Genomic DNA, 18,738 nt, shown 5'->3' with positions numbered 1-18,738 from the left:
AATTGGTCCCCGCCTCCACACCGCGCGCCACTACTCCTTACCTTTGAACTTTCTCCTTAATTTAATTTAATTTAATTTAATTTAATTTAATTTAATTTAATTTAATTTAATTAACGGACGTAAGAATAATGGAATCGTATCTGTGCGTATGCACATACCTCTCATTTTTTTATTTGTGTTCGCGGCGAAATTCTCTCCTCGTGTTGTTTATTTTGTGTGTATAAGTATATTACGATCATCGTAATTAATGAACTTTTAAATGCTTGCAATTTTTATTCCTTCCTTTTTTCGTTTGTTTTTACTCTTATTTAAATTACTAAACTTATCGTTTAAAAGGATAAACGGGCAAGATGATAAAATGGAAGTCTACCTTGATTAATTACTCTTAATAAAGTTGAACTAATTGAACGAATTATGGCCCTGTAATACTTTGTAAATGTTTCGATTTAACTTCTTTCGTAAAACTATTTAATACGTTATTACATTCATATAGACATAAAATACAGACACTCGTTTATATTCGTTTAACATCTTCCATATTATTATTATTATTATTATTATTATTATTATTATTATTGTTATTGTTATTATTATTGTTGCTGTTATTGTTATATATTCTCGGCAGCAGTCTCTAAAATATTATTTAGTTCTCGACTGAGACCTCTCCGTTCTTTCTTTTTCGAGCGGAAAAATAAATTGGAGGGTATTTCATTACGTTTTCTCTTCAAAAGGAAGTGTTCAGTATTTATATATACACACATACACATTAAATAGGACATACATATATATGTATATATATAAACACTTCAATTTTTAGTATTCTCATCGTAGAGAGTAAAATACATAGGTACTCTTTTTGTTTTTGTTCCTTTTTGCGATTTCATCGTAGCCTACAACGAAAGTGATATAGCCGTCGATCGTCTAGATCAATCGGATATTCTCATTATTCTTAATAGAAAAATATGTTTGTTTTTGGACAAGAAGGCATTAAAAGGCGTACACACATTCTGAAAAAATACTCTCGTTGGGCGAAATTAATTAATTGTCCTTTCATGCCGTGAAATACGCGATTTTTTGCCTTCTCTCCATGTTTCTATTCTTTCATAAGATAAATGACTAATAACGAACTACAAACAGGTACGTGCGTTCTCTTTTTCCACCATAATGACCTCTCGTTAATCAGAATATTGCGAGATAGTTCTCTTAGCTAAGGCCTCGGTCTAGAAACAGCCGTATAAGCAATCTTTTATAAACATCTAATTTAAAGCATTATCAGAAAGAGCTTCATTCGAAGCGTCTTCTGGGCGATCAATCGATCTTTTACTGGCCGATCCTTTATATATATATATATATATATATATAGTTATCGAACTCAAGATTATTGTTTTTTCTTCCTCTTTTTCTTTTGTCCTTGACAAACTACAGAACGAAGGTGCCTTTCATCAAAACCGTGATTACAACGAGACACTGAACGAATCAAGCTCACATTTTTTTTATCAATAAATATATGTATACTTTATGCTTATGGTGTTCAATGTGAACGATAGTATATATATATATATATATATATATATATATATATATATATATATATTACAATTATATCGGAGAAGCTTTCAAAATAAAGATGTGTAAGAAATGGATGGATAGTTATCACGATATTACGATTCAATTTCGAACTGATCGCTCGAGATTCGTTCGAAGAACGCATAACAACGACAAACGTCGGCAGCTTCGTGCCTTCGTATAAATCATATCTGTAGTATTGTGTATACCTACAGATTAATATAAATACTTATACTCATAGGGTTGCGCGGCTCTTTGACGCTTCGGCGAAGGCGGGGACCGTCCGGCTTGCGTCCTGGGATGGCATGCACAGAACACAGCACCAAACGCCATACGGTTACACAGAGACAGACAAAATCCACAGATAGAAGAAAAGATAGAGAAAGTTGGGTTGGGATTGGAAAGAAGCGAGTGGGGGAGGGCTTGAAATAGATTACAAGGTGAGTAAAGAGACAGAGAAAGAGAGAAGGGGAGTGAGAGAGAAAGAGTGGGAGAGAAAGATAGATAGATAGATGGAGAGAGAGAGAGAGAGAGAGAGAGAGAGAGAGAGAGAGAGAGAGACAAATGACGTGTTAGAAATCGACGAAAAAAGGATTGAAGATTTGAGGTATGAAAGATGATTCGATCCTTCAACGAAATAAATTGTTTATCGTTTCTTTACGAAAGTGAATAAGAAATTTCCATTTCAAAAGTAATCTTCCTAAATCGAAATTGTCCCAATACTTTTCCTTTGTTTATTTCTATCAAAAAATTGAATATATCGTAGCTAATGAAAATTCTATTGTAGAAAATTAAATAATTCGTGATTTTAATCTCGCGTGAATTAAGACTGGATCTCGTGCATCTTCATCGTATGTATTTTCTCATCGCGATCATGACGGATGCTGTGGATTATTGGAGCGATGACGTCGACCGTCGAGATCTGACTTTGGTATTTTCAAGAAAAATTTACTTCTTCGTGATCGCTCATTATAAATGCGTAATAATCTTCTTTTCGAGAAGCAAACGTGGTAAAGAGTATCAGGGAACGATTGTTATCTTGTTTAATATCTGCAGACCGCCGAAGTTATATTTGAACGAGTTGAAAAAGCGTCTCTCGCCTTGTTTCTACGAAAGCTTCCCGAAAATGATCGTAACAGTGTGAAACGTATTCTTCGACGTTTAAAATCTGTTCCTTTAATATTTTCTGGAATCTTTTTACGTCGTTCGATTGTGCGTGCCTACGTAATTTCCTATCTAATTTTTACTATCCAACGCGTTTACTTATTTACGTTAATATTCGTCTAAGAAAAAAAAAAAAAAAAAAAAAGAAACTCTCCAAAAGATTAACCGAATGATGGAGCGCCAAGGAAATTTACCATGTCGATAAAAAAAATGTGTGTGTGTGTGTGTGCCAATAGATCTAATGATCTAGAGAGAAAGTTAAATGTTAAATGAAACTCGTTGACGAAGGTTAATCGCAAATAATATTGTCGAACAATTTGTTCACGATTAAAATCAAAAATAAATGAAAGGTTTAACAAATATTTTGAAGATAACAGATCAATGATATTAATGGGAATATAAGTGTAAACACGACAATATTATATGTTATTATCTTCGACTTGTTAATGACGCACGAGAGTGCCATGACTTCTTAGAGACGAGATGACGACTATCTGTCGTGCCAAATACGTGAAAGAAATAATGACTCGAAGGAGACTCACTTTCGATGCACCGCCTCCTGCAACACCTCCGCCACCTCCGCCACCTCCGCCACCGGAAACGTTTGAATTACGCGCGGGCGTAACATAGAGACTCTCGGTTCGTTTCGGTTGCCCAGGACTTGGGAGGATGTCTTGACCAAGGTTGCGGTTCTTTAAAAGTGCTCCTTCAAATTGCCCGGAAGTCGATGCCGCATAAGTTGGTGTCGCCGTACCACTTCCTACCACCGAGCCGTTCAATGGCGTGCCGGATCGAATAACACTGGGAGCCCTCGTCGATCTTAAAACGCATCATTTAAAACATTGACTGGTTTGCACAAATGCAATATAATATCATATAATATCGTTTAGTACTATTAATTACTTCTTTTTTTTTTTTTTTTCTTCCTTTTATATAAAACATGCGCGAATGTTTATTGTTATAAATACTTTCTACATTAAACTTTATTCTGATGAGAAAGTATACTTTTGCTATACTTTATTATACTTATACTTACTATATACTTATACTATACTTATACCAAATGTTAAATTGTGAATTAAATTTATTAGTACGTTGTAATTCTATAATATTTAAGGGTTAAATTGAATGTCGGACATTGGACGTCTCGAATGGAATTCAATACCAGTTCTTAATATTAATTTCTCACTTAATTAGGTTAATTTTTTATTTATGATATTGATCTTTTTACCTGTCGATTAAATCCGTGGATGTATTTGTTACGGTTTTGTCAACAGACGGCTGTCTTGATCCTGTCAATCGGGAATGCGCTCTGGCATATCGATCTACGGAACTATCACGACTAGGTGGCCTCTTGTAATGATCCAGCCTACGATAAATTATAGCATTTTGTGTTATGTAATAATAACATCGGAGAATATTTTATTTTCCGTACATGACCGTATATGATAGCGATAGTTTAACTTCCAGGAATATCTTTTTCCTCGGCTTTTCCTTGATTGCACGGAAAATTATTTAAACATTTATTTTGGTTCCTTGACTCATGTTAATTGAACGTGGCGAATGAACTGACTCTCTCGAAACCATGAGAAGAGTGTATTTACGAAGAAGAAATTTTAGAATTATAACATCGCGCGTGGGCATACCGAGTGCCGATATTTTCGCTGAATTTTATAGGCACGATTTTTCTTCGAATTCGAACGAATAAGATCTAACGAAATTAAACTAAACATAATTATTCGTAATACATCCTTGAATATGGTCAACAATCTTTTTTATCTTTCTTACAAGGAAGACAATGATAAATGATAAATTAATTTCAGATTTAATGAAAATGTTACACCTGTCGTTTAATGTTTGACCAATAGTGCCCGGTCTATCCTGCGGACTTAAGACCCTGCTGTTCCTTCGTATACTCGCCGAACTTGGTGGCCTTTGAATGTCTGTGATTCCATCAGGATACTGCTGCATGGATTGCGCTTGCTGCGACGGTTGTTCTTGTTGCTGCTGATTTAACATTGACTGCGGATTGTATTGATTCATTGGATTCGGCCCATACTGATTCGGCACCTGATTCGCCTGAAAAACATACATCGAATCGTTTTAAATCGCTTCGACACGAATAGAACTCGAGTCCTGTAAATTCGGTGATAAGGGAAAAGCTGTGATCCCACGAGATCGAGCGTAAAGGTTTTCAGGTACATTTTTAACATCGAGAAGAATATTTCTTTTTTCTATTTTTTTTTTTTTTTTTTCTATTTTGTTTTTTTCTTTTTTTTTTTTTTTTTTTTTTTGTTTCATTCACTTCCATCATCGTTTTGTATTTGGTGGAAGAATGTAAGAAGTATGTTTTTAGATGTTGAAATACATCTAGGATGACCAGTATTTTATCGTTAATACGTGTTAATTACGTTAAATTATTAATTCTATAAAAGTAAGGAATCAAAGGAAATTTTTTTTGTCCACCTTACACCAATGAGACGGACGTTGGTTGTGCAGAGAGGAGCTAGGATTACCTAATAAAAAAGATAAGTGCAAAAGTTTTAAAATACATCATTTAAAAATGCATCGAACGAAGAGATTGGACGCCATAAAAAGTATACGAAATTGACGAGAAGATTACGAGGTCCAAAGCCTAACGCGCGGTAATGCGTTAAAAAATGTCTACTTGTAAAATCAAGTGTTTCTTTTCTTTTACAAAATGTTGTAAAATGTTTTGTATTTTTACAAAATTTCAATGCCTCTGGAAAGCGATAAATAGAGTTGCGTAAGTCGCTGGATATGATAATCTAAAAGGTTTAATCGGGGACTCGTCAAATCGCTTACACCATAAAGCTGCGCTTCGTATTGATTCATTTGGGCGAATGTCATTGGACCGTACATAACCGGGGGTTGCGGATACAAGATCTAGAAAGAAACAGAGAAACATAGAGAGTTGACGTGGATGTTTCAGAATCAGATAAACGAAGACTATCGTCTTTAAATCGTAATAGATATTCCCGGAATGAATACGGAACGGTAAGATGATTCCTAATCTTGATGCTTGTTGTCCATTAGGAAAAGCAAAGTTTGTCGATTAAAATTACCTGTTGATTTAGATAAGGTTGCATGTTTTGGAATCCTTGCGATCTAGCTGGTGTCTGTTGCTGCTGATATCCAGTATATCCAGGATCCAGCTGAGGTGAGGTAGCAGGTTGGTACGGCGTCTGGTTGTAGGTGTTAGGTTGATTGGGATACTGGTTCGGTTGATACGGACTTTGAGGATACTGATTTGGTATGCTATTAGGGTATGGCTGATTTTGCTGAGGTGAATTCGGTGGCATTGTTGGAACGTATTGCGTCTGATAGAGATTTTGAATTGGAAGAGAACTTTGAGTGTTGACCATTTGCGGAATCTGATTCGAAAGTTGATTCGGCGAGATCTGATTAGGTAATTGATTCTGCATCATATTCTGCGGCTTCATGCTGGCTCTTCTGATCGATTGCATCACGTTGCTGGCTGTCATCGACGTCGATGACATTGTCGTTGTTGCTGTCGTCGTCGTCGTCGTCGTCGTTGTAGTAATCGTCGCTGTCGAATCGACGCTCGAAATTGCCGTCTTCGAAGGTGTCGATCCAGTTTGGTCCAACGTCGTGCTTTTATGGAGTATACTTTTACCAGGCACAGTGTCCTGCGGCGGTGGCACGTATTTCGGAATTTCTCGATTTTTAAGTCTCTCTAAACCAGGCTGCCTGAAATCCGGGGCGAACTGTCTGGCCGTTTGTTGGGCCAACTCGGAATCTTCTCTCGCGTGATCAGCAGCGTTGTCCGCGGATTCGGCTTTTCCTCGGGCCGTTGCTGTCCTCGAGATGGCGATATCAGCTTTTTGAAGCGCTATCTTGCTCGCTCTTTGAGCCGCGTTAACGGCAGCTTCTATCCTTTCACGAAATTTGGCCGATCTGATCAGAAATAGATGCTTCTTTTTTTGGCTGGTAATCAGCACGTTGTTCTTGTACTTTCCTTCCTCCTTGGTACCATCTCGGAAGGTCGTCACACCGTAACCGTACTTTCGATTGTTGAACCACTCGCCTGCGTATCGCAAACCATCGCTCCTTTCCGATATACCGAAACCAGTTCTCTTGTCGTTCTTCCATTCGCCAAGATACGTCTCGGTTACAGAGGCGTCCATCTGTTCGTCCTGCCAATTGAATTTTCTTATTAGATAAATCATTGAACTTGATTTATGAGATGAACGTAACGTTTCTCAAATAATTACATCGGTCGATTTCTTGCGAAATCGGTCAACATTTTGCGTTTCACGTTTAAGCCAATTGCACACTATCTACGCGCCTAATTTACGTACTTATATATATATATATATATATATACGTATATATACTTATGTTCGATCGGAATACGATCGACGTAAGAATGACTCACCTCGATGACAAAAGACGCATTACTGTCAGTATGGACGGACGCTGATGCTTGGCTCTGTGAACTCTCAGTCGACATCCATGATGCTGAACTAGCATTACTTCGAATACTTCCTCCTGTTCCACGTTTCTCTAAATCACCCGTGCTCTTCTGTTTCCGAATTTTCAAACCCTGAGAAAACATATTTTCTTAGAAATAAATTTTCTGAATGGTAATAAACTTTTGATTAAACCATGACGTCCAATTACCGATAGAATTCCCTTCTTCAAGGACTTCTCCGTTAAACTCTTTCTTCGAGCTGGGGGATCGTCACTCCTGGCCTTCAATACGAAGCCTCCTCTGCTATCGTCTACTCGACGATCTCTCCTGTCGGTCGGATCAGGTGTTGGTGCAACCGCTGGACCCACATCCGCGCTTCTCAGGGAAGTCAAGGACGCTCTTACTTGCTTCGGTGGTTTATAGTGACTCGCCAAACCAAAAGGTGCACTGCTTCTTACTCCATATCCGTGTCTCATCCCTCGAAGCCATTGTCCTTGATAAGTGCCTGTTAGTAAAATAAAAATTTAGTCTTGCATATATATATATATATATATCTTCTTATTAATTTAATAATAGGAATCGATTTATTAAATGAATATTCTCTAAACGTTTGACAATGAATTAATCGCACGTAAAGAATAAGTTTCTGCCTGTAGTTACATTGAATCGATTTCGTTCGCACTTTCAATCAATGTAAATCGACGAATGTGCCTTCTTATTTAACAATATGCACACACAATTATTCGCATATATTGTCGACCTACTTTGCGTTCTTGGCGACACGAATCAATGTTCTCTCTCAGAATACTTGATCAAAGTACGATCTCAAATATCCGGCATTAATTCGGAATTGCATTTACATATTCAACGTATTTATACTACTTTTTTTCCTTACAGACCTTTATGAATCTCAATTTTCTTTCAAGGATTAAAAGAAATTGCGAAAAATTGGATAGAATTTTTTTACGTTTAATAAATGCGGCGAAATTGAAGAAATAAAAAAGTTTCGTAGGGAAGTGAAGAGCGCGAGAAGAAGAGCGAGAAGAAAGACAAGATGGAAGAGGGCCGTCATTCGATGAGAAATTCTTGACATTTTCTATGTTCAATAATAAGGCATATTGTTTTTGCCAACACGTGACTGCGTTTCGACATATCTCGTATGACTCATGACTTTGTATACGACATACATACGAGCGTAATATTATGCACGCTCTTCAGGGATGGAATGCAGCCACGGCGCGTGGGTTCCTCACCGCCAATACGAATGATAATTCTTTTGGATCAATTAAAAAATTCAAATATCATTGATATAAAATGATCAAACGATTAAATATTTTCAACGAGTTTATCATTATGTTTCTTTTTATCATAAAGTACGTGATAAGAAGTTCGAGATAAGAAGCTTTCATTTTCTTAAAATAACGATTTAAATGAAAAGGTTGCGATTCAGTATTAAACGTTACGAATACATACATCGCAAAATAGGAGAAGCTCATATTCGATAATTTTCGTCACTGTCTTAAAACGTCTCTGTCACATTAATGTCCATAATGAAAGAATGTTTGTAATTGTGGTAGCGATGGGTGATGAAAATCAAAAGCTTTTTATTCTCGTCATCGACATTCTCGTTGGTTTTAAGACACAAAAGTTAGAAAAATCGTTAAATATGACAGACAATCCGTAGTCTCTGGCATACCATTCGTCATTCGTGAAACAATAAACTCTCGCGTCTCAACTTTTTTACTTTTCTGAGTAGAACCCTCGTTTCTCTCGTTTGTTGTCATCTGCGAATTCGCGTTATTATCAAACGAAAGAGATTTTTTGGACACGCTTTTTAACAAAGTACTTTTCGTTCACAATGCTCCATTACGGTTTTGACGCGCGCAACGACGACGACACTTCACGAGTCAGTCCGGTCTTCTCTCTTTCCTTTCTTTTTTTATTTTTTCTTTTCTTTTCTTTTTTCATTCTCCTTCTACTCATCCTTTTTTTTTCTTTTTTATCTTCTTCTCTTTTTCGCCGCGTTTTCAACGCTTGTAAATGTATGCATTTACGTGTATCTGTTTTCGAGCTTCCTTCAACCTTTTATCGCGCGCGGCCAACGACGAAATATTATTTCATCAGCGTTTAAGCAAATGGGTCACAGGCATGGTTCATGAGCCATGTCAATGTATGCGTATCCTTAAAATTGCAACCATCAGTTCTCGTGGCTATCAATTTCTATACAAGTTCTCTCTAGTTATCTATTCCTTTTTGTTCATTTTCTTTTTTATCGAGACTGATAATTAAGCGACATCGTTCAATAATTTTGATTCTTGTAAAGAATAAACGAATTTTTATATCTATATGAATTTTAAAGATTTCGATGTACTATTGAAAAATGTTTCGAGATAATAGGGAGAATTTAAGCTGAGAAGGAAACTCGAAAATTTAAGGAAATTTTCTTCGTTCTTTTTCGAGGATCATTTCCTTTGATTAGATCGGACGTTATAAGAGTATCTGTATAGGTGAAATAATACGAAAGCTTGCTAAGCGAGCTTGAAAGCTGCGCGTAGCAACGATACATTACACACGTTAGCACATGCTATCCGCGAATACGTGTGCTCGCTATTCAGGTCAACTCTTGCTCGTCTCTTGGAAACGCCTCTGTACAAAAAGTTTCCCGTCGTCGACGCTTTCGATGTATGTATGTTTCTAAGTATATACATGTGTGTGTGTGTGTGTGTGTGTGTGTGTGTATCTATATACGTACATACTCGTCTACTCGTGAACAACTTTGAAAGCAGACAATGTATTTCGACGTCTTGGCTCAATTCTAAAGAAGCATGCAAAGCAATTCCTTCTTCGGATAATGAAAATTTTGTCGTCAGTTGAAGAAAATATGAACCTTCCAAGAGAATTAAGGAAACTCTCGATTGTTTCGTACACTCGTACAATTTCGTATAACTTTCAAATGAACGACCTAAAAAGACGATATTTTGTGCATGTTACGAAGCAAAAGCGAGCGCTGAAGATAAAAATTGTATATGAAGTTCTCTCTCTCTCTCTCTCTCTCTCTCTCTTTTTCTGCTTGTTGCGGAACTTGCGTAGCATGTCGCAAGTGCGTCGATTGTTGAGTAAGAACATGATCGATTTCCTTTTTCTCTAACGGTTAGTCAGATTAATTATCCTCGAGTTGTTAACTCTTTTACGTTTAATTTAACTCCTTATTTCTCGGCTAATTTCTTTCTGCCCTACTTCTAATTTGTTTTAGATAAATATGGTCTTAGATTTTGTACAAAATATGAACGAAAGATTTCTTTCGATAGTTCCGTTGGTATGACAACTTATCGCAAAAAACTTATCAAATCTTCATGTTAATAATATATATAAACGATTAGATCTTTGTTGAAAGATATGTTTTTCCACGAATAATATGTCTTGAACGATTTCGTGCTGTTCATTTGGATCAACTTGATTTTACGAAACGATCGTCTAAATGGGAATAGAAGAGGAACTAGAATATTTACTTTGTCCGTCAAACGGCGTTATTTCTCGTTCGTAAAATTGAGTGTAAATTTTACGTACATATATACAAATATACAGATCATCATAGATGTTAAATGTAAAATAATTTTGAGAGATTTAAGTTATAGAGAAACCTAATGTCTACATACATTGATTTGCTCGACGTACATTGATTTGCAAGGTTGTGTATCAAGGTAGCGGATAGTTGGTTCAAAAATAATCTTCTATAAACTTTTGCATTCCGGAATTTATCGATAGTATTTGTTCATCACTCTTCGTTAACTATCAAATCATTTCGTTAGAATCATCTTTGTTATTCCTTATTTCATATCTAATCGTTTCAAAATTATCCCAAGTGTTTGGATATAATTTTTGGAGAACATTCGATACATTCAATATCTTATTCCTTATTCAAGATATCGATCGAATAGGAGGAAAACGTTGACATTAGTAGATGTGCTTATAATGTGCCTGATGTGTTTTTATAAGAGCTGAGCCACGGGAAGAATAGGAAAGTCTTAAAATCACGACTGAAAATATTTCAGTTCAGTTTATATTGGAAAGTATCGTGGATAATTTAGAAAAAGAAGAAAGTATAAGAAACAAGGTGGATCGAACTTGAGATACGGTCCTGATTCGCTACATGGCACTGGCTGGCCCGCCTGAAATAGCGCGGCCACTTTCTGAGATGATGGTTGGCTGCATATGCATTGGAAATTAGATTCGTGTTAGTGAGAATTGGCCGTGCGAGTGTATTTCGGTCCGCAGCCTCCACCAGATCGTCACTAACCACCCCACAGACCTGTCGCTCCTCGCATTCGTCTTTTCAATGCATCCTATTACCTGAATTTGAAATTTTATTCTTCCACCCCTATAGCTTCTCTCTCTTTCTCTCCTATTTTTTTTTTTTTTTTTTTCTATCTTCGTCTTCTCTTTTAATTGAAACGATCAATCGACGAAGCTATTGCGAGAATCGCGATAAAAATCCTTCATTCGATCTATATATAATCATTACCACTAAATCAACCTGTGTCGTAATGACGAACCGTATTGTAATTAAGCGAGTCAAGAGTTCGATTAAGAGACGAGAAATTCAAGCGCTTATGAGTGCAAATAAATTCACGCTCTTGTTAATCAAACCGCAACGATCAGATTTTAATATAAAATAGAAGGAGAGTTGAAAATTCTCCGGAAGTAATGGTTCAGCGTACGAAGTAGGTAACCACCGTCTTATCAAGTTTGCACTTTGAAAAAAAGGTGGAAAGAGGGTAACCTGTTAACGGCTGCGATATATTAACAACAGCGGCTGTTTCGTATGCTGTTATTTGCATAAAAGCTTGTGGCATGTACGCAACATGAGAGAGAGAAGGAGTGAAAGGGAAGCATAGGGCATAAGAAAAAAAGTGGATTGCTCGGCCTTTCATTAACCGCGCGTGAATTATTTACTTCTTTATTACTCAAATTTAATATGTACGTGATTCAATATTTTCGCTTACTCACGTAAGTTGAAATAGGATTAATAATAAAATGTTTATGGCTTGCGATATAATATCGGTTAATTGTAAATCAAATTACGGAGAGAAATAAACGAGAGTTAGAAAACATTTGCGTGAATTTTATGTCGAACGAGTTAATTCAATTTGGGGATTGTACTCTCTCGTATCCGATAGACATTCGTAATTAATTTTAAATTAATCCGTATTTGAATAGGTTTTACAATTTAATTTATTAAAATGAATGGTTGGATTGATGTTTACATATTTTACTTAATACTGTCGATATATCGAATCGGGTTATTCATAGAAAAAGGAAAAAAAATTCTGTTAGATGCGTGAAGGAAGGGTTCGAAGATTAATAAGACGAGGTCATTTTTGTTATTTCCTGATGAGCGAGAACAAGTAACACGAACGTTCACGATCCCCCATTGTAAACGTTTATTCTATGTAGAATCACGCGTGCGCGAACAACTATGATATAGCTCCGTTGGATTGTATGTGTGCATATCCGTTTATTCGTTCGTCGCTCGTTTGCTTGCTTCTCGTAGGGCGCGCGCGCGCGCGCGCGCGCTACCGTCGGTATTTATAAATAAATGCCTCGGCCACGTGCCATGGGAGAAATGGAATGGCGTTTGGAGAGTGCCTTAACTCGAGCAAAAAGTTTAAAACGGTGAGTATAGGAGATAGTTGAAGAGACAAGGATGTAAAAGCTTAGATATGCAACTTTGTTAATTTCTCAACGATCGATCCTATTCCCCGAACATTTTCATTAGTGGTTAAATCCACTTTCAAGAATTCTTTTCTATACGTGCGTGACTGGTGGTCTTATTCTCAACGATCTCCGTCGTCTTAATTCATTAATGTTAAAAACTGATAAATTCTCGACTTACGACACATTTTTTAACCGCGACCTCGCATAGCACGCGCGCACCCACACACACACACGTATATATTTTTTATACACGTCGGAAAAGAATTTGAAGCTCTTCGTTCCTTCCAACAATGTTAATTTGCAATTTGAGGAATGGAGAAAAGAGAGAAGTAAAGAGAAGGAGACATATTCAATTTAGTAGCAATTTCGGATACATTTTTCAACGTAATAATTATTTCTTTGTTTTTTTTTTTTTTTTTTCTTTTCATAGTAAGCTTTCCTCCTAACGAGTGCGTAATTTTTGTACGACTATTCAATAAATCTCAGAGATAACTTGTCGTCGGTAGAATGCACATTTGTCATGAGATCTTATTCCGAGGGAATATCTACTTGGTATCTCAAAATCCATACACCCTCTTTCCCAGAGACGCGTTACGTTATTTAAGCGAACGATGTGCTCCTTCTTCGGAGACGTAGTATTCTCGTTCAATATTTATGAGACCTTAAAAGAAGGGTTGAATACTGAAACCTGACGTTGAAATTATTCGATAACAAACTCCGTCGTACTTTTTTTAGCTTCTTCTCCAATAAGATCATTTTAATGATAGGAAAATCTTTAATACTTGAATTTTATTTTTTAATTGTTTATAACAATGAAAATAGAAATCTATTAGGTTACTTCGCGGAGAGATCTAGAATTAGAATACATTTTAGATCTACATTTTATTAAAAAATAAAATCTTGGACTATTTGGATTATATAAAAGACTGGAAATTAAATAAAGATTAGAAGACGCTGATTAAATCGCTCGTTAGTTCCTTGAAAGTTTGCAATCTGAATCTTTCGATTCATAAACTTTAATAAACAATTATCCATATATCTCAAGATAGATCACATAAAGACGTCTTCAAATTTGGGAGTAGGGGGCTTACCGATAAAATCATTAATCGTCAAAAAGACTTTTTCTTTTTACTATTTGAACATTTTTTTCCTTGTTAACTTTAATTAATTGGACAATTCCATTTATAATTCCATCTTCTAAAATTAATCCGACGTTTCTCGAATGTTGTTTGCGTACACCGTTTCTCCTATTCGAATGGTAATCTTAAAAAGAAATAATTTCGTGTATGTGTGTGTGAGCGAGTGTTTGCGAAGAATAGGAAGAAGACGCTAACGATTACATGGAAGGGTTGGAGAGGGTGACGATGACCTTGACCCGGAAGCAGGAGGTCGTGAACTGACTGTTCGCTTGCGCGTGGACGCGTCCAGAGGAAGGTACGGTTGGTACGAAAAGAGGACGAGTCCAATGTAAGAGACAGAGAGAGAGAGAGAGAGAGAGAGAGAGAGAGAGGGAGGGAGAGAGAAATTATGCCTATATCCGAGTGGCTGTGCTTTTCGTTCTCTAAACTCCGTTCTAAATTATTAGTCTTTCGTGATAAGGAGTGTTGAGGAGGGAGAGAGAAAGAGAGAGAGAAAATAAGAGCTTTCATCGTGCTCGTGCAAACGTATCGTTCATATGCAGGTACATATTCTCAGTGGCGAGATGTTTCACGAAACTAAGGAAATATTAATGCTACGCGTTTCGCCGCTGTGGGATATGCTTTGCTTTGAAAAAGAGAGAGAGAGAGAGAGAGAGAGAGAAAAAACGAATATGATACATGTGCTTTCCAATTTTCTATGAATTTATTATGGAATTTATATTAGTTATAAAGAATTTCCAACTCACAAGCGCGATCTATTTTATCGCATATAATAACATCATGGAGTAGGACGAATGCAATATTATTATTATTATTATTGTTATTATTATTAAAAGCGTTATCGAGTTAAGAGGGATGACACCCTTGCGAGGTGTGAACAAGAATGATCAGCGAAGTAGAAAAATCGTTGATTAAGCACGAGCAAACGGGTCTCTCGCATGTATATATAAATACGTACACATACGTATTCCTACTCACGGATGATACAAACACAATCTCTTTTCGCTTTCCCATCGCAAAAGAGTAATCCGGTACTGACCGTGGCTTCTATCTCAGTATACATCGGCTAGAGACACGCATGTACTATGCTCCAGTGTGCAAGGGTGCTTTGATTATTCATTGCTAGTTGCTCTAAAAACCTTCTCTCTCTCTCTCTCTCTCTCTCTCTCTCTCTATTTCCTTCCACTTGGAGGTCAACAATTTATCTAGATATTTATCTGAAAATAATGGAAAGCGTTTTCGTGAAAGTAAACCGTAAACAATCTCTAATTTCGGTCCATCTAAACGATTTCTCGATTACATAATTATTACGACACTTTTTTTACGATAAATCTTCTAAGAAGAATTTTCAAAACGATTCGAAGACTTTTCTTCGAGATGGTTTAAACTAACGCACGTGTTACCAGCAATAAACCGCCCTCGTTGCTAACACTTGCGATAAACAGGCCGACATCCGGCTGATTTGCGGTAGGAAGCTGCTCGTTCTCTTCTTCTTTTTCTTTCTTGATTCAGAATGGAAATAGCGCTTCGCTTTGGTTATCTCGGGTGTTTGAGAAAAATAGAGAACAAGTTTGAAAAGAAGAAGTCAAGAAAGACAAGCATACCGCAGTAAGAGAGAGAGAGAAAGAGAGAGAGAATGAAGTCGAAGAGAAACCGTTGCAGATAAGTTTTATTGCATTTCATTTCGCTCGCTGCTCTTGAGCACTATATTTATATCCCGAACGAAGTCGTTCGGCCGTGTTTTCGGGGTCTTAGGCCACCTCCTTCCGAAGGTAGGAAAAGCAGAAGACGACGGATGACGTACGATGGTCCGTAAAACGGTTATTCGGTTATTCGAAAGTCGTTGCGTCGAAGGAGGAGGAGGAGGAGGAGGAGGAGGAAGAAGAAAACGACTTATTTGAGAAATGCGTACAATTTCCTTGTGTGTGTATGTGTGAATGAATTTTGTAAAGAGTCAAGCCAGATGTAACAGTTGTAATCATTAGTTTACTCTTAATTAAGACCACCGAATAGCTAACCGTGATTTACGATCCTGCATGCAACGGTTATGTTGTTTCCGAGATTCATACAGGCCATTTTGATAAAAGTTATGGAACACGTGAGGATATAGTGATTCATAAACGCGTCCTTAAATTGTTCTTGTAATTTATAAATGTTTCAAACGAACTAACGTTATTCGATAATCGCTTGTATCTGATTTATAGCTGTCGTAGAAGATCCTTCACGATCGTCTATCTCCTTATATTTTTTCGACACATGTTACAATGGAATAATAATTTGTATTAATTATACCAGCTTGAAGTGATCAACGTTTACATGTGATCTTTTGTTTTTTTTTGAATTAGTCTTATTTTTTTTGTTTTCTTTTTTTTGTTTGTCTAAGACATATCTCGACAAATATAGTTAAAGAGAGAAAATCGCCAAATGCGGTCTAGATTTTATAAAAATAACTTCACCTAGTCTCGGCCATGTTCGTTGGCACGTGCGTACGGTTGGTAAAATCTCGTGAGCTTTCTAGAGATCAGCCGGAATACGGTGAAATATCGGCGTAGGTGCTCGAATCCCGTGGCGAATAATCAGCCGTGCTATTTTCGTGCCACGTAGAAGAAACGTGCGTGCGCGCGTGCTATACGCACGACGGAGAGATGACGTGGCCCTTTCAGGATCTCCTGACTTCAACAGAAAGAGAGATAGAGAGACTATTCCGAAAAGTTTATTCGTTTTCTTCATCCAACGATTCTCATTGTTTTAAGCATTTTTACTTATCATGGCGTGTTTCTTTCGTAAATCACATTTTCTAACTTACCAACAATCGAAATGTCGCCTAACGATTAGACATTAATACAAATTTATGGATCATTAACATTAAAAATCAGTCGCATATATGGATACAATTAACAAAATAATTGGATAAAAATATTATCGCTTATATAGACAATATTTTGTTAATTTCTCATTTAATCAAACGAGAACTTTTTTTCTGAAGAATTTCAGTCTATTTATAATGTCGAAATAACGTGGGAAGATTCGATCATTTTTGAGAACGAAATATCTCATTTTGGTGGTAAACGTCTCTAACGTTATCTAAGTCAGACACGCTCTTAAAAAGAAAAAGTATGCTTTTGCGATATGAAGTATAATATTTATATTCGTATAAATGTTCCAAGTCAAGTGCATGAATTTTAAGATACGTTCAAGGACCCATCGAATCGTTGTTTCCGATGAAATACGATCGGTTTCAACTTGAGTCGATCCACGCTACCGAGGAATCGATTTTCCGTCGATCATCTGGTCTAACGTGATTCCACGTCGAATGGGGTCGTTATAGAACTGTCGTGAATCCCTGACTTTCCGATAACATATCACCGTTTTCGCATTATCAAATGATGTCACTTACGAAGTGGCATCGATCGCCTAATTCTGAACGGGAACTCGCATTATGGAGTTCGGATTAGTTAATTTAAAAATAAGATCGTTCAATTTTTTCAATGTAAAGCAGTAATTCGATTATCATTAATACAAATTGTCTTGAGAAATTTCTATTAAACTCGAACGTAAACGATTGATTTTGATCGATTGTCTTCTCCCTCTTGGCATTCGACAAAAAGATCGACAAAGCTTTTATCTCGTTGAAATAAAACTCGTACTTGGGATCGCTCTTGTACTCGTGAACGAACCTTAGAACTATAGTCGTTTAGTCGGATTAATAAAATTATATGAGGCCGTTGCTAAATCGAGATACGAATTCGTTCCAATCGGACGAAAGCCGGTTGCATATGAAATTCTTTAGCTCCTCTAACATTAATCGATCGGTTAATAAATTAATCGAAAGTAAAGATCGATTCGTTAGGATAAATCCTTTTTATAAAAAGATTAGATTATCATTTAATATTATAATTAGATTCGTATATGACGAGCGTCATATGGTAAAAAGCACTCGTGAAATTTTATAAATGTATATATATATATATATATATATTAGATGAGAAAAATCATATTACGCTTTATATGCTTATTTTTATATGTGATTCGGGGTTGATTAAGGATTTTTATTGGCGATGAAAATTTATAATATATAAATCTTAAGGATTATTAACTTTCCGCCCCCTTGAACGCAATTAGTCATTGAATGCACAAAAAGATGATGCACGAATAATATTCTACTTATTATAAATAATGAAATGAAATTGTCTAATAATAATTTTTTGTTGCTCGTACTTCGTGCTGATAAGGTAATCTTATATCCAGAATACTAACTCATCGAGTTTCATGTTTCATATACTTCATATCATTAACCTATTCTTATTTCCAGAATACTGACTCATCAAATTTCAGACTAAAAAAAATATTTATTGATGATCGATTAAAGATTAAAGGCAAAGAAAAATAAGGAAATCGATTTCTATCGGCGTTTACGAACCATTAATCAAGATACCTTATGCGACTTATAAAATTCAAAATATAAATTCTGATCGTAACACATTACTCGTGTAATTTTACTTTCGTTATGGCACGACGATAAAACTATTCGTTTTTACATTTCGAGTTGAAGATTTATTTTCCATATATATAAGCTTATCTTGATCCGTTAAATCGAGATTAAAGCCTCGTATACGAAGCCTTTCAAATATGTGTCCGCTTTCGGGATATCACGATGTTTTCCATGAACGTCACGAACCTTTAAAAATTGTATATTTT

At 36.2% G+C, this 18,738-nt stretch overlaps 1 protein-coding gene across 1 annotated transcript in view; it reads right to left on the bottom strand.

Annotated features, from left to right (window-relative positions):
• Positions 1-433: 433 nt before the first annotated feature.
• Positions 434-18,738, bottom strand: part of LOC124947888 (junctophilin-1-like) — a 29,059-nt gene continuing 10,754 nt past the window's right edge. The window contains exons 5-12 of the mRNA XM_047490638.1: positions 7,396-7,691; positions 7,151-7,318; positions 5,817-6,908; positions 5,557-5,637; positions 4,574-4,809; positions 3,962-4,099; positions 3,273-3,549; positions 434-1,861 (exon numbers count right to left, since the gene is read on the bottom strand). Coding sequence (XP_047346594.1) covers positions 1,802-1,861; positions 3,273-3,549; positions 3,962-4,099; positions 4,574-4,809; positions 5,557-5,637; positions 5,817-6,908; positions 7,151-7,318; positions 7,396-7,691 — 2,348 coding nt within the window. The 3' untranslated portion in view covers positions 434-1,801. The remainder of the gene's footprint in view (positions 1,862-3,272; positions 3,550-3,961; positions 4,100-4,573; positions 4,810-5,556; positions 5,638-5,816; positions 6,909-7,150; positions 7,319-7,395; positions 7,692-18,738) is intronic.

Source organism: Vespa velutina, chromosome 3 (genome assembly GCF_912470025.1).
Source record: "Vespa velutina chromosome 3, iVesVel2.1, whole genome shotgun sequence".
Lineage (NCBI taxonomy): Eukaryota > Metazoa > Arthropoda > Insecta > Hymenoptera > Vespidae > Vespa > Vespa velutina.
This window is presented reverse-complemented; position numbering and strand designations above follow the sequence as displayed.